This window comes from Cucumis melo, chromosome 12 (assembly GCF_025177605.1).
Source record: "Cucumis melo cultivar AY chromosome 12, USDA_Cmelo_AY_1.0, whole genome shotgun sequence".
Lineage (NCBI taxonomy): Eukaryota > Viridiplantae > Streptophyta > Magnoliopsida > Cucurbitales > Cucurbitaceae > Cucumis > Cucumis melo.
Genome location: NC_066868.1, coordinates 23,740,820 through 23,757,785, shown reverse-complemented (window position 1 = coordinate 23,757,785; position 16,966 = coordinate 23,740,820). Strand labels below are relative to the sequence as shown.

Sequence of the window (16,966 nt, the reverse complement as noted above, 5' to 3'; positions counted from 1 at the left end):
TCCAGCGTGGCACCAAGGATTGGTACGGTCTTCCTTGGTTAACGGTGTCACAAAAGTGGAAATCTATCAACACTTTTCCTTCTCATTACATCGACATGTGATTTTTTTTATAGATTTTTTAGACATTCATATGTAAATTGATATTTTATATAGAAAAATATTTGGGTGGTCACATGACAATTTTTTTTTTTAAAAAAAAAAATCAACTTCTTTAAAGATAAGGTACACAACCAAGTATTAGTTTTTCAATTAATGTTTTGTTTTTATATTTTTGTATAAATTTCTATGGGTACCAACAAATTAGAATATAAATTGCAAATGTCAAGTAGAATTGTATGACCAAATATTAGTGTTGTGATATTTTTATAGTGATTGAGATAATGGAAAGAAAAAAGATTGTTTTAAGAAATGGATCTGAGGGTTTGGGCTTGAGTGTTGGGTTTGGGGGTGGCAAATGGGCTTGGAATGTACGGAATTGGATCCAAATAGAAAAATAACAATTGACATTATATGCATTAAATGACCTTTTTTTTGTGTGTGTGTGTGTGTATGTGTGTTTAAAGTGAAGCATTAAATGTCACATCGTTACGTGGCTTTAAAAGGCAATAATGTTGAATTGAATTTTCAAAATATGAATGTGGTTACTGAAATCATTGATCTCGAGAACGCATTTGGGAATGCATTCACATTTATTTACTTTCGTAGGATTGAAGACACAGACTCATTCTGTTTACTTTTTCGGATCTATAAACCAATAGAATGGATTTGATTGGAAAAAAAAAGAGAGAGAAGAAAACAAAGTTTAATATGAGAAATGACATAAATATTTAGTAGTGATTTAACTATTAAGTTAAAATGTCAATTTTCTTTTTCTTCTCCCAAGAATTGTAAAAGAAATAAAATAGAATAACAAATGTGCTTACAAACTTTAGGAATTGGGTCCAACTAAATTAGAGGAAATATTTTGATTATCGAGAGAATTCACTTAAAGAGGTATATGTAATATAACATTTTTTAAAACTCTTTTCTTCTATGTATATGTATATATAGAGTTCTCGGTCGAGAGCTTTGTAGACTTTAATTTGATTGATTTGTACGCTTGATTCTTTGAACCTAATTGAATTTTGGTTCTATTGACATTTAAAATAAATTAAACCTATTTTTAGATGAGTTCAAATACAAATATCAAATTGAAAGCTTAAATATTGTATTCAATCTATTAGTGGTTACGAACATATAACATTATTAGAATTTGTCAACTTCTATCTCATTTCAATTTGGAGCAAATATGCATTTTTAGTTAGTTTTGAATACAATTATTTGTAATTTTATCATTCATTTAAGAAATGAATTGATAATATGTGTTTTTGTTCAAAATTTCTGATCAATATAATTAAAACTTGAAACTTTCAATGGTGGCATAGCATAGCTCAATATAATTAAACGTAAAAGGCGTGAGCGTGGGAAAAGAGTAATTACGAAGAGAGAAAAATAGACGAGAAAGTTATATATTGTTAGTATCAAAATTTGTAAAAAAAACACATTTGACTTTCAGATGACAACAATGATAAAGTTATATTTTAAAGAAAAATGTAACCCACAAGATGAAAAGATTTGCACAACGATGTGGGGACGCTTGTCATACAAGCGTCAATTCTTGCTTAAGTAAGATGGCGTATATGTGTAGTAAGTAGAAAGTTTGAGTATTGTAATGGATGAACTTTCAATTTGAGTATTGTAATGGATGAACTTTCTCTCTATGGTCATGATGATGTACTTATAGTGAAATTTTGACTCGAGACATCCTAATTTACGTTTCCGACTCATGTTAGGTTATCTCTTAAACCATATGGGTCTTGGCATGTCCCATTCTCGTCAAATTTTGAGGTTGGTCTCTACCTTGCTCAACCTTGGTGAAGGCGGACGTTGATGAAGTGAGTTTGGGTTTGGGTTTTTGACCCAAAGCATCTTCTTCTCCAAGCCTAAATAGATCATAGCAGGCTTTATTCAAGAAACATAGAGGGTTGTCTTAGTCTCATTCTTGCTCGAAGCGAGGCCAACCGGATTAATTTGGACTAAAACAAAGTTAGCCCTTCTCTTTGAGTACGTCCAACCTTTTTTCTTGGTGTAGTGTTGTTTTTATGTTCGCCGTGTTTTTTTCAATGAATACAAATATATATATAGTAATCAGTTATATATTACAAAAAAAAAAAAAAAAAGACTTCTAAAATCCTTCGTAAGGTTTAATTTGTTCAAAATGGAAAAAAAAAAAAAAAAGTATGGCTTTACAGAACATAAAGGTGAGAAATGTGTGTATAATAATATTGAGCCACCCTACAATAAGGGTTTGGGGAACATAGAAGGCAATATAACGTTGTTGTCTTCTATGTTTGCATGAAATTACTCACTCTGTATCCACTGCATCTGCATGTTACCTTCTCTTTCCACTTGTCAATTTCTATCTTTTTTGCTTTTTTATTTCTTTAAAACAAATTCTAAAGTTGCAACATTCAATTTCTTCATTTTGTACCAAATTTAAGTTTGTATATAATTGATAAAAAAAAAAAATTCTATTTTTAAATTTTCAAGTAAGTAGAAATTGATAAAGTCCATATCATCTCAAGATAGAGAGTTGAACACGAACCTTTTCGTCACCAACGTATATGTATACATAATCCCGGTGGATTCAAATTCTTTTTGTTAGAAAAATGTTAACATAACATGAGTGGTATATTATGGTAATAAAAATGTTCAAAACAAAAGTTAAAAGGAGTGGCACAGTCATCTAGAAAAACACTGACTATTCAATTTTTACTGATTTATGTCATATAAACTTCATTTTGAATGTATATATATATATACACTTATTATTTATTATTTTTAAAATCATATCATACAATTAACCATCACCCATAGTATATATAATAAACCCCTTGCGTCCAATGCTTCAATATTCTTTCGTATCACTACCAAATGGCCTCTCTTACTGCCAATGCTTCTTTCCTTGTCCTCCTCCTCCTCTGCTGCAGCCTCAATGCTTTCCAAGCCGCCGCATATTCCTCCACCCCAGCTCCGGCACCCACTCACCACAACGCCCACCACCCTGTAGCTGCCCCAGCTCCAAGCTTCCACCACCACGGCCACCACCACCACCACCACTCCCCGAGCCAGTCTCCGACTTCCCATCACCATCCTCATTCCCCTTCCCCTGCTCCTTCCCCTGTTTACCCATTTCCCCCTACGGCTCACTACGCCCCGGTTCCCTCTCCGGTTCCCTCACCAGTTCATTCACCTAAACCGTCCACCTACGTCCCAAGAAGCTTCGTTGAAGTCCAAGGCGTTGTTTATTGCAAGTCTTGCAAGTACCCCGGCGTTGATACTCTTCTCGGAGCTAAACCACTTTCCGGTAAGTTCCAAGATCGCTTTTTTACTCAAAAACCATTATATTTACAGTAAACCCACATAAGATTTAGCGGTACTTTTACTAATTTTTCAAAAATATTTGAAATGGGTATTGCGAAATGGCCTTAGTTGCTCTGTTTTTCTTTTTTCTTTCAGGCGCTACAGTGAAGTTGTCATGCAAGAACACCAAGTACGCTCCGACGGTGGAAACCGCCACCAGCGACAAGAATGGGTACTTCCGGTTAGCGGCGCCGAAGAATGTGACGAGCTACGCATTCCACCGATGCAAGGTGTATTTAGTGGAGTCGCCGGATAGCAATTGCAAGAAAGCGTCGAAACTGAACGGGGGAGAGGATGGAGCGGAGTTAAAGCCGGCGAGAGCATTCACGGACGAGGAGAAGAAGCCGGTTGTGCTTTACAACGTTGGTCCATTGGCATTTGAACCAACCTGTAGTGGTTGAAAGTAGGGGGGAAGGAGAGAGGGGTAGTTTAGTAATATGTGGGGGTTTTGTATTGGTAATGACTTATGATATATGCCTTTGGATTCCTGCACTTTTTCTAGGGTATTGTGACATTGTTGTTTTTGTGAAATCCTTTATATGGAGTCGAGTTTTTATTCTATTTCGTACCCCTTCTTTCTAAAAGAAAAAATAAATCTTTAACAAAAAAAAAAATAATAATAATAATAATAATAATCTCAACTTTTATTACAAAAACTATTTAGAATTTGTTAGGTATTTTTTTATAGGAAAAATGGTTTATATAACCAAGTTGATTTGTAATTAACATCAGCAACAGTATCTAAAGATAGACCAACTCTTGGCTAGTTTAAAGTACACAAGAAATTTCAATAACTAAATTTCATGCATTAAATTGTAGTGATAGTTACCAATGAAGCTAAATGTATTTGTTGATATAATGCAAGAAACAATAACAACTCAATCAAGGACGTAAACTAAATTGTGATGATTGATAATATAATCTTTCAACAACAAAGTCTGTCACTAGCATGAATACAGTAAAGTTTTTGGACCAAATGTAAACATTCCTAACGAATCTTTAATAATCTTTTGATGTTTATAGTTTGTAATTTGTTTAATGTTAGTAAGGGTCAGAAATTGAATTAAGGGCGGGGTGAGAAAGGCAGAAAATATGGCGGAGGAGGCGTGTTTGTAGTGGCGTTGGTCGACGTGATTCCTAATCCTACGACTACACCCTCTGCCTCGGAAATCGCCTTCTTTTTCTCCCCTGTCGTCTCAACCTATAATAATAATTAATATACTCTTTACTCTCCTTTTTTTTTTTTTTTTCCTTTCTTTCTCAAATTCTTTTATTTTATACATTCTTTTCAAATTTTAAAACCAATCGGTGCAATTTTAATTTCAAATTTTATAGAGTTCGATCATTTTAACCTTTATGGTCTATATGGAAGGTCGTTGAGTTTTGTTCATTATGATTTATAAAGCGTATGTAGAAGTCCGATAATTTTATGTCATAAACAAATGTTAACGTCACCAACCATATCATCTATCTAATAAAGAAAACATAATTTCATCAAAGTGTTGGAATAAAGGGTTATTTTTCGTGTTTCTTCGTGAATAAATGCATTATTTTATGAAAACTAATAACTATTTGTATTTTTTCATGAATGGATACATCATGAGTTGATACATCACTTCATGAAAAGCATTATAGAAAAAGGACACGACTTTACGAATGGTCGCAAATAAGTTTATAAATGCGGTCTTTTTCTATTTAGTTTAATAATCATTTGTCTTCTTCCATAAAGATTTTCACTTCATCATCTACCATCTTTACGTTCGATATATTCACAAAGTTTTGTTTACTGATTTTCTAGACGGGGTGCTACTTTTAGTAGAAAAGTGATCTGTTCTATTTTGGGAGACAATTACTCTCAAAACTCAAGCACTAAGATGAGTAAATTTGTCTAAGACAACGTGAATTTGTTAGGCTCAGATTTATATACATATATGTTTTCATGTTTTGCTGTGTTAATTTTTGTAACAATCTTAAGCCAAATTTATCTTTTATGATGATATTGAAAATCCAATTTTTTTTACGAGACTTCGAATTACTGAAATTGAGAAACTGTGGAAATATTCATATATCGATTTGTTGTTGGATCATGTTGAGATTTTGTTTTAGAATTCCATATATATGTATATTATTCCACAAAGATGTTATGTGTGCAAATCATGAAAATTATTATTAGAATTCCATACATTGTATATTATTCCACAACGGTGTTCTCTATACAGAACATGAAAATTATTGTTAGTTTTCATTCAATTGATATTTTCACGAAGAGTTTCAAATGATTCTAAATTTTAGAGGATTGTTATGTACTTTACTCTCGTGCAAATGACTTTTGAGATTTTCCCTTTGACAAGATTTTAATAATTTCCTTTTGCCACTTATATAATTTTGGCATGAGTTGGTCATTTGGTATATGTGCAGTGGATTATTTTTTATGTTTTGCACTAGTTTTGTATTAATACATGTGTGTATTTGATAATAAGTCATAAGTATTGTATTATTTTTGGCTTATTTTTGTATATTGTGTATGCATATTGGGTGTTAAGCCTAATGTTCTCATGACATTTTACATTTCAAGCCTAATGGAATAATGTCTTCAGTTTTATTTCTTGTGCTTTATTCATTTTGGTTTGTGAGAACCTGTTTGGTAAAGTTATTTACTTTGTTTCACAAATGTTCGGTAATTAATTTCACATAAATGTTATCAACAATTTAAAATTGATTTACCACGTATTATTGATGGAAATCATGGAAGTTTATATGAGAAATTTTATGTCAATAATTGCAATTGATGGCCATAAGAAATGTTATTATTTGGTTCTAATATTGAAAATTTATGCTATTGTAATGTTCAAAGAGAAGCCAATAAAGCAAAGTTACTCACAGTTGAGGCATAAAAACTATATTAAACATACGTATGCAACAATCACACTTGGAGTGGATTAGATAACACACTATATAATGATTATTGTGGTGAATTTGACAAGAATTTATGGAAATCATTAGTACTATATATACATACATACACACACAATCAAGTTTATAGTTGTAAATTTTACGATATTTTAAATGAATAGTTCCAAATTTGTGATATGACACATTTTGTGATATGTCTTCCCATGTTTGAAGGTTAGTTATATATTAACTTAAACGTCAAAGCCTATTATGATAAAGTATTGCATCGGTGTGAAGCTTTCTTTTACAAGTGTGTCGAAGGAAAGACGTCCTAAACATGTAACCACGAATCACACATCAACAAATAAAGGAAATAAAGAAGAAATTGGAATGGGCTATGGACTGAAACTGAAATTGGGTTGGGACTTGAATTTAACTTTGGTCCTATCTCCAAATTAAAAAGAAATGAGAGAGAGGCCCCCATTTCTTTAGGAGTCTATAAACCAAAAAACTTGAGCTATTTCTTAAACAAATTGTAATTGTTATTAAATTAAAAAGATATAAAAAAAAAAAAAAAAAAACCCTTGAATTTAAAAAGACAGTTTATAGTAATGTAAGAGTATATCTTCATTTCAAATTTCACACATATGATCAAATCATATACTTACTTATTGGATAGGTCGTACCTAATTCCTAGATAATATAAAATGTTTTTTTAATAATAAAAAAAAATAACACAATTGAGTTTTATCTTATAAAACTGTCACCTTTTTTTCAAAAATTTATTACAGTAATTTCTTTTCGCTGTTAAAAAAGTTATATAATCATTTTATATCATATACCAAATCTTAACTAATAATCCATATTTTCTTCAAAGTTTGACTATATCTATCAAATCTTAATTATATCAACCTTGTTATAATTTTTAGTAAAGATAATGAAATTTTGAAGAGGAAAGATCTAGCATAAGATTAAAAAATATTACATAAAAAATTAGCGTTTCATCCAAGTTTTACTGGAAAAAAAAATTCGAATAGCTCTTAAGTAAGCTAGATAATCTTTTATGATGAAAGCTCAAACATGTTATTTCAGACAATTTCGTAAAGTTTTTTCTGACTATAGTTAGAGATGATAGTCAGTTCGGTTTTATCGATTTTGGAGCCGTCTAAAAACCAAATCAGACCAATTGATTTTACACACGAGTGATCCAAACCAATGTCCTATAAAATAACAAACCGAATGGATTCATTGTATTTAGATAAGTTTATTGTTGGTTTGATTCTTGATTTTTTACAATTTTTTTTATTCTTCCAAATTTTTATTCTAATTACTTCCCACTGTGTTTTTTATTATTCATTTTTACCGACTTTAAACTAAAAATTGGTATATTTTATTTTTATAAATTGGATTTTAAATTTTAAATTTTTATTTTTGTTTTTTACCCAATTTTCAAAATAAAAAAAAAACATGCATAGCACAAATGTCAAATGAAATCAAAATATAAAAACTTACAAATAGTTTGTTTGTTTTTTTTTTAATTGACTAAGGACACTAATCTTGTGTTTAATATACAAAATATTTGCAAAAAATAGATACTATAATTACAATAATAATAATAATAATAATAATAATAATAACGCTTTTAAAATTCAAAATATTTAATGTCGGATGGTGGCGAGAGGAGAGGAGAGGAGCGGACGTATGTTGGCACTCCCAATAATAATCCTCTACACGTGTCGACACCATTAATTTACAAACCTGGTCCCTCTCCTTTTTCCTCTTTTCTAATATTTACTTCCAACTTCAAAATTCTCTCTCTTTTCAAATTGGAAGAGAATTGGATTCACCTCTTCCGATTATCATTGTTTAAATTTGATTCAAAGAAAAAGTGGATGGTAATAATAATAATAATAAGAATAAGAAGAAGAAGAAGAAGAAGAAGAAGAAGGGTGATGTAAGATAATAAGATTCGTGGGACGGCACATCCCATATGTCAACTTCAATGAGGCAATTACAAAGCCCTCTACCTCTCACTCTCACTTTTTGTTCATTCACTTCAACAAATTATACTAAACAAACAAATTCCATTTTCCCATGTCCCATCCCATTCCCTAACTTAAACTTAATTCAAAATATATACTTTTCATATTCCCATTTCAATTACTTCCCCTTCTCTATAACCTTCCATCATAATTTCATGATTCTAACTTCATACATACGTCTAATTCCTTCCTACGTCTAAACATATTTTAGTTTATAAATAAAATAATAAATAAATGTTTTGAAATAATATTAAAAGTAGTTAATTGAAGATAAAAAATATATATTAAGAGGTAGATATTATGGATGGTTTAAAAGAATCTCAAATATTTGGTAAACGAATAACTTTCGTTGGTTATTTTAATATATATTAACAAAATAATTATTCCGGTATACCTAAAAACCACGATGAGATAAAAAAAAAAAAAAAAAAAAAAAAAAGTTCTTAGAAAATAAGCAAACTAAAGTGAGTATTTTTTTTTTCCTATTTTTTTATTTTATTTAATTAAAGAGAGAGAGAGAAGGGCCATAAATGTACTGTTTTTGGTCACTTATTGTCCACTGAATTTAAAAATATGAGAAAGAAGAAGCTTTATTCCCCATATTTCCATCCAATAAATGTGACTAAGCTTATTCTATTTTTAATTGAATTTGGTAAACTAAATTATCACAACACTCATGCCCACCTACATTATAACCTTCTTTTTTCTTTTTCCATTAAACTATACAAACATATCTTAAAACACTTACATATCAATAATATCTTCAAATAAGATGAAGGTCCATCTTTTAAGTTTGAAAATGTTTAAATTTCATAAATTTTGAAATGAGTTACCATGGGTGGGGGGGGGGGGGGGGGGTTAGAGTTTGGTAAAATTAAGGGTATGAATATGAATGAGGTTGTGATTGGGAGATATTACGGAATCTGCCACGAGAATGGAGGCAAGTCAATGTTGGGAAAATTTTGAATCTTTTTTTTTTTATTTTATTTTATTTTTCTTTTGACGTATTCCCAATCTCACTCTCTTTTTCTTTTTCTTTTTCTTTTTTATTTATTTATTTAAAAACTTTATCAAGTTTTGAACCAATTAAATAGCGCCCACCATTCAATGTTTTGGTAACCCCACTCTCATCGTAAGCGCCCACTCTTCACACTCCATCGCGGTTCCAATTCGTGCAACTTTCCATATTACTTCTTTCGGTTTAATCTTGGATTTTCTTTCTACAAAATGCTTATTTTAAAACTTTAAGAATCAAATACACATGTTTTTAAACTTTTGAAACTATAAAGTATATTTTACTTCTGCTATAGAAATTAGTCCTTCGAGTCATCTTTACTACTTACCTTTTTCAACTTTTATTTGGGGTTTCTTCTTTGATTTTTGTTATAAATAATAATTCTTTTAAGAAAAACAAATTTCGAAAGAAAATTTAAAATGATTTTAATTATCTCATAGACATTCTTGTAAAAAAATTTTGAAATCAAAACTTTTAAGTAAGAAAAAGATTTAAATTTTTTGTAAAATTAAAAGTATATAGGGAAATTGTCGTTCCAAAATAGCACACCTTAGGTTTAAGGATGTGAAAATAGTACATTGCTTTTTAAAGTTGTCAGAGTGCTTATTCTCGGGCGTCTTGGTTGAAATAATCTCCAAAATTGTCTATAATTCAAATAGCACACAATTTGTGCATGTGTAAGGTATGTATGAGAAATACAATTTGATGAAAATGCCCTCAATTTCGAGAATATTATTAGAGTGTTTTTAAATCTAAACTACAATTGTCTAGCTAGGTTTATTAGATCTCACAACAAATCCTAACTAAACAAGATTGAAAATGCAAACCAAAGGATAAACTTCGTTAAAAATAAAATACCCTTACAAATTGAAGCTTGAGAATTTCACTAAACAAGTTTATGCATGCAAATATGAGTGAACTTCAAATGATGATTTAGATTCATACATGTGAAGATGAATAGTTCTTTAAAACAATATTATTTTGTACTTCTAAACATTTATAATAAAATCTCGAGGTCAATCTATAATCTCGAGAATGCTCATCGAAAAGAAACACTCTAAAAACTTTTCAAAAGAGTTTAAAACGTAAAACCTAAAATGTCGTGTTTCATACAATTTTCCAAAGTATACAAGTGAACAATGGAATTTGTTTTACAAAAGTTCCCAATAAAAGTGATTTTTTAAAAATAATAATTCCAAAGAAAAAGAAAAAACATAAAGTTGTGTTACGAATTGGGACCCAAATGCTTTGATCTTACCAGGGTAGAAAGTACAAAATGATTTATTATCATTATTCTTTATTTATTCTAAAAGATAATTTGAAATTTGTCCATTTCTATATATATAAAAAAAAAAAAAAAGCTTTAAACAAATGACATAAAGGAAAGGTGAGATCCACAATGAGAATTAATTAATCAATTTAAAAAAAAAGAGAGAAAAAGAAAATGAAACATAATTTCATGAAAAATTAAAGATTAATTAGGAGGAAGATTGACACTTGATTTCTAAATTAGTAATTTTTCACTTTCACGAATTTAACAAAATAGTGGGTCTTTGTCTTTCAGGTACCAAATAATTGTGTACTAAAAAAAAAAAAGTCATTTCAAGTAATTATAATTATAAATCCCTATTAATTAATCATTATTATAATATTTATAATTGAGTAACTCTCACAATAAAAACTAATTAAAACAAATTAATGTTCCTCCACCCATGTTTAATTTAATTACTAGTTGCAAAACAAAAAAACAAACCATCTCATTCTCTATCTTCAACTTTTACTACTTCCCTGTATTGATTCTTCCACAATGTAAAAATCAAATTTCAAAATAGTAAATTTCCCTCTCTCTCTCTCTTCTTTTTTCCCACTCTATTACAATTCTTATTGTTATGAATAGTTTTAGATCGAACTCTTAAATAAAAACAAACTTAATTAATGGGAGTGTGACCTTTAAGTGCAAATCTTGCCCGACCTTTTCATTGGTAAAGCACAAAGACCAAGATTAGGGCACCTAATTTTTCAATACTCTATACGAGCTCAAGAATCCTACGTAGGATGTGATTATGTTATAAGATAATCAAATAACTAAATTATGAGAAAGAACAAGAGAAAACGTAGGTCTGTCTTCTTCATAAATATATCGTTATAATTTTGTATGAGATAACTTGAATCATATTCTCAAATTCTTAGCTTCAAATACTCTTTTACCATCTAATTTAAGCATTGAAGTATGTGTGATATTCGTGTGTTGAATGTCACAAGAAAATACTGAAAACCACTAGTTAATTATAAAATGGTATCTAGGCGTTTTTATACCAATATATAAGAAACTAATTTTGATCTAGTGATACTATTAGAAATATATGATTATATCAAGTAGATTTATTAATTTTAAAAGATGTATTAAAGAAAAAATAAAAAAGTTGACGAATCTATATAATGTTTTTAAAATATTCAAAGAACTATAGAATATAAAGAAAATACAAAATTGTAAAACATATAAGACAAAAAAGCGAGAAAAAAATGGAGACCAAACTCATAGTAAAGTTTAAGAATTTACCATGCACAAAACTTTGTTGAGTATTAAATTTTGCATCAAATCATATCTAAGTAGGCGTTTTTTAATATTAAACAAAAAGCTAATTATGTCAAATGATTCATAAAAGATAATCACTTATGTAATTCATCCCATAAAATAAAACATGTTATTATTAGAAAGATGGGAGATTAGTCAATAATTAATTTTTATTAACACAAACATTTTTTTTTTGTTGGTGTAAATGCAAAAATGTTAAAATTAATGTAGTTGAAAAAATTGTAAGGATTTTTAATAATAATACCCCATAATTTGTGAATTGTGTATGAAAATATTTTATTAAAACCTATGAATAAAACAAAAAAGAAAAAGAGAGAGCGTGGTAGCTAGACGCGGTGTTGTCGATGAATGAATGAATATTATGATTGAAAATTTGAAAGGAAGAGAGAGTAAAAAAGAAAGGGAAAAAGCTCCCAACAAAACATTTCTTACCAAACCAAAAAAGAAACAGAGGAGAGGCAGAGGAAGAAGAAGAAGGAGACAGTAAACAAATATCAAATCTGAATCCATTTCTTCTTAATCTCATCTACCCCACTCTCACGCCTCTGTTTCTCAACACTTTCCCTTCCCTTTTCTTCTCTCTCTCTCTCTCTCTCTCTCTCTCTCAAAAGAAAAAAGAGGAAAAAAAAAAAAAAAACTCTTCACTGATCACAACCTCCATCTATGGAAACCTCTTCAATTCACCAAGATAACCCATCTCCTCCTTCTTCTCTTCTTCCTTCTCCAACCACTCGTGTCTCCAACAGCACTACCACCAGTACCAGCACCAGCAATGGTCTTCACCCACAATTCAACCATTTACATTCTCCCAAACCCATCACACGATCCGAATCTGTCAATCCTTACCCCACTACCTTCGTTCAAGCTGATACTTCTTCTTTTAAACAAGTTGTTCAAATGCTCACTGGATCCCCCGAAACTGCTAAGCAAGCCTCTGTCAAGTCTGCTCCCGGTGTTCCTAACTCTGATTCTCACTCCAAGACGCATATTCCTCCCATTAAATCTTTGCCCAGAAGGCAGCAATCTGGATTCAAGCTCTATGAGCGTAGGAACTCTTTGAATAAACTTAAAATTAACCCCGTGTTTCCTGTTTTTGGTTCTGGTGCTCATTCTGGGTTTTCTCCGAGGAAACATGAAATTCTTTCTCCTAGTATTTTGGATTTTCCGGCGCTTGCTCTCAGTCCCGTCACGCCGTTGATTCCTGACCCGTTCGATCGATCTGGGTTGGCGAACTGTAGCTATTTGAAGAATGGGAATGGTAAGTTAGATGCCGAGGCGGAAGAGAAAGCGATTAAAGAAAAAGGGTTTTACTTGCATCCATCGCCGACCACCACTCCTCGGGACTCTGAGCCTCGGTTGTTGCCTCTGTTCCCATTGACATCTCCTAGAGTACCAGGTTCATCTTCCACTTCATGAATTTCTCTTTTCTTATATGAATTTTGTGGGTTTTCTCTTTTCTTTTTTCTTTTTTCGATTTTATATGTTGCTGCTGGTTGATGGCATTTGACGATAATGAAAAAGGAGGCGAGAGTGATAAGGCTTGTAATGATATATTTCCTGAGAATGATAGATTGTTGCTTCAATTGTAAAATCTGATGTTCTTATCCTTTCTTATGAAGAAGGAATAAAAATTAGCCCTCATTTTTCTCCCTTGTTTGTTCTTAGAAGTGATAAACTTCAAATTCAATTCTGTTTTCCCCTTCCTGAAGATTAATCTTTGTTCTGTCGATGTTCTTTTCCCTTCAAATTCATTACAGCTTGCAAACAACAATAGGGATAATGATTCAGTGCAAATCCCAAGCCAATTCAAACACAAGGAAACTTCTTTCATATCTGATAAATTTTGTATAACCGATTGCTTTTCTTTTCCTTTTTGGTCATTATTACTGCTCGTTGTGCAGTCAACACTCACCACTCAATAAATGTAATAAATGCGAAGACTAATTGAATTAAGGGTCCGTTTTAGCATTGGCAAGGCAATTACTCAATTAGTGTGGTGCAAGATAATGAGGAAAAAGGAAAAGCGGCCTTATGTTGTGAGGGATGGTTATGAAAAGTGCCCTCAACCCTGGCCTAACTTTCAAAGATAGGAGAAAAATGGGTGTGGAATCTTGACCTTTTGTTACCTTTTGCGTTGTATCTTGTAAGCTTTTGTCAATTGTAACTTTCTTTTTCTTCTCTCTTTTCCTTTGCCCTCTTACTTGTTTTAGCAGATATTTTATGTACAATATTCCACCTTTCAGGTCTCTGAAGTAACTTGTGAATGATCATTTAGCATGATAGGATTAGAAAAATTCACCATTGGACATGTGAGACGAGATGTGACCCCATCTGAAATTGATTCTGGAAACAGATTTGTTCCAGTCAACAAACTTAGGTTAGATGGAAGTGAATCTGGTCAACATCTTTAGTTGAACGATACCAATCTTATCATCTTTGTTTGAGGCAACTGACAAAGTAGGAAGGAACCATCCCCATGGGGTCAAGCCAACTTTGATAAGTTGCTCTCTAGAACAGGTCATTACAACTATTATAAACAAAGAGTTTCCCTGTCAGAGAAGGTAGTCAAATGGGGACATAGAAGATGGAACAATAAATAGAGTTTGTTTTAGTGGTCATCTGAATACAATTTTCCAGCGATAGGAGAAATTTTCTTTTAATTTTGAATATGAATTTGGGACCATTTTTCATTAAATGGAGAGTGTTTTGTTGGGTAGGCTAAGTTTTTCTCTTTTCCTCTTAGTTGGGGCCCTTGAAGGTGAAGCCTTGAGGCTGTGTTAAAGTGAAATTGATCATGGAAAAAGGTATTGGTGCTTTTAATCTTTCTCTCTGGAGTCTTAACACTTAAGCTGGCCTACTTGCTTGACTCTGAACAATCCGCCGAAACAACCTCGAAGTAAATGGGGACACGGGAAAGTGTGAGTTGTGATGAAGAAAGAGAGAATGGTGGGGGGAAGGGAAAGCCTGAAAACATGGTGGTCTTTTTCAGTGATGTTTGTTTGTTTGTTTGACTGTTTGTTTTTATATGTATAGTGGTGATTCTTGTTGGTTTGGTTTTATGTGGGTTTGCTTTTTGTAGACTTTTCAACACTCCTATGTGGTTGGTGGGTGTCATTAACTACAAGCTTGAAACTCTTTATTTTTTCAAACTTTCATCATTCCCATTTCTCTTAATCTCTAATCTTCAATCATTTACAATTTCAAAGTTCAAGTGGATATTGAAGAGAAGGATAAAGTTGTCTACTTGAATATCTACCAAATGACGTTTTGCTTTTAGATTCTAGAAAAAAGGTCTTATATCAACAGAGATGTACGTTTCAGTCTGATGAAACCTGCAGGAAGTGGGTTGGATTTGATGTGTTTTTGTAAAGAATGGAATAGGGCCAATAGGGAATGTATGGGGAATTGATGATATAAAGGCATTCTTGCTTTCAAAGGGTTTGGCCTTCGCATAGATTCCCACTAACAATGTTGCCCACTTCTTTTTCAACTTCTACTCTTTTATTTACTGTCACCGACATCATAATCCTTTCCTCTTACGAATTTATGCCTAAATATCTGCTTACACCGTTCCCTCTCTCTTTCTCTTTTTCTTTCTTTCTTTCTTTTTTTTTTTTTTAAATATTTATTCCCCATTTTTAGGGAATTATTTAGTGAAAAATGGCTGGTTATTTCTTCTTGGGTGTATGTTTTAAAGGTCAACTTAATTGTATTTTCCTATTGTTTTAGCTTGAGGGTTAAGTTTTTAGGTCAATTGGTGATAAGTAGGTGGTCTAATAGGGTCTAAATCTCTACAATGTTATTTTTTTCTAATCAATATCGATCACTTGTTGGGTCTTCATACATATTGTTTCAGTTATATACCCATATGTTTTTTTTCTTAACTCATGTTATACCGAAATGAACATTTCGAAAGTACATAAACCAAAATGAAACAAAGTCAAAATACAAAGACGACCAATGCAGTATTTAAACCTAATATTTATTACTAATTTAACATGAGATAGATAGGGTACTTCTATTACAACAACCATAAAAAGTTCTAATGTATAGAAAAAATAAACCAATTTTAATAATGTAAATGAGCAGGTTTTTTAATTCCCTTTCTGTTTTAGTGTTTTTAAGTACAACAATTTGGACGAAGAAGGAAACCTTCCACTTTTAAAATGAAATATCATGTCATTATCGTTGAGCTACTCATTTTACTTATTATAGTAAGAATATTGTTGGTTTACTTTTTACGTCATTGTCGAATTTAAGAAAATAGATAAATTATATCCAGATTGAAATTCTTTAATTCTCAACTTCTTGATATTTTCTCTCTCTTTTTCTTTTTCTTTTGAGAATTGATATGTATTGAAATTAAAGGCTGACATGTTGAAAAAACTGGAGAAAAAAAGTTGAAAATGATGTGTACACTTGAACCCAATTCTTGTACAAAAATCACTCTCCCTTCATCAACTTTGAATATACTTTGAGAGTAACGTTAAGCATGTAATATTGCAAGGTTCACGATTCCCAAGTTAATGTTGAAAATAACATTAATAGAGGCCGAACTGTACAAATGGAGGTCGCAGATCGTTTAAATTTTATGATTAAGTTAAAATTTTAAAAGGATTTAGGAGAAACCACTGTGTTTATGTACTTTTTAGACTTGACTTCACTATCCTCATCAATGTATTCATGGACATGATAAGAACAATTCAGTGTCATCATCGAGTCCAAATCTCAAAAATTGATCCAAGACCAGTCTAAGTTGGGAGGAAGGATTAGTGGGTGGGTGGGGGAGCTGGGGCCTGATGACAAGAAAATTGGGCCTGTTTGAGGCCCCAAAACACATAAAACAAACAAACACAACCGTTGAGAGAATGCTAGAATGAACCATTGAGGTGGGTTATTCTGATGATAATGTGGACCCTTCCGACTCTAATCCGATTTAGACTACAAATTATGGTTCAA

The 16,966-nt window shown here is 31.4% G+C and overlaps 2 protein-coding genes across 5 annotated transcripts; both read left to right on the top strand.

Annotated features, from left to right (window-relative positions):
* Positions 1–2,872: 2,872 nt before the first annotated feature.
* Positions 2,873–4,021, top strand: LOC103486459 (non-classical arabinogalactan protein 31). The gene is made up of 2 exons (XM_008444438.3): positions 2,873–3,406; positions 3,559–4,021. Exons 1-2 carry the CDS (start codon positions 2,974–2,976, stop codon positions 3,861–3,863), a joined length of 738 nt encoding a protein of 245 aa, XP_008442660.1. The 5' UTR covers positions 2,873–2,973; the 3' UTR covers positions 3,864–4,021.
* Positions 4,022–12,385: 8,364 nt separating this feature from the next.
* On the top strand, positions 12,386–15,575 carry LOC103486469 (VQ motif-containing protein 4). Of its 4 annotated transcripts, none has more exons than XM_051079878.1 (2): positions 12,399–13,403; positions 15,087–15,575. In XM_051079878.1, exons 1-2 carry the CDS (start codon positions 12,671–12,673, stop codon positions 15,179–15,181), a joined length of 828 nt encoding a protein of 275 aa, XP_050935835.1. In that variant the 5' UTR covers positions 12,399–12,670; the 3' UTR covers positions 15,182–15,575. The 4 variants fall into 4 exon arrangements, with proteins under 4 accessions (XP_050935836.1, XP_050935835.1, XP_008442671.1 ...); XM_008444449.3 differs by having other exon boundaries at positions 12,400–13,403; positions 14,751–15,205; XM_008444457.3 differs by lacking the exon at positions 15,087–15,575 and adding an exon at positions 13,765–14,189 and having other exon boundaries at positions 12,401–13,403.
* Positions 15,576–16,966: the final 1,391 nt, after the last annotated feature.

Bases quoted from the DNA above. Each gene is read 5' to 3' on its own strand.
- LOC103486459 (XM_008444438.3), top strand. From the start codon at position 2,974: ATGGCCTCTCTTACTGCCAATGCTTCTTTCCTTGTCCTCCTCCTCCTC. The intron at 3,407-3,558 runs GTAAGTTCCAAG...TTTTTCTTTCAG, and splicing joins CGGAGCTAAACCACTTTCCG to GCGCTACAGTGAAGTTGTCA.
- LOC103486469 (XM_051079878.1), top strand. From the start codon at position 12,671: ATGGAAACCTCTTCAATTCACCAAGATAACCCATCTCCTCCTTCTTCT. The intron at 13,404-15,086 runs GTTCATCTTCCA...TGCTTTTTGTAG, and splicing joins GACATCTCCTAGAGTACCAG to ACTTTTCAACACTCCTATGT.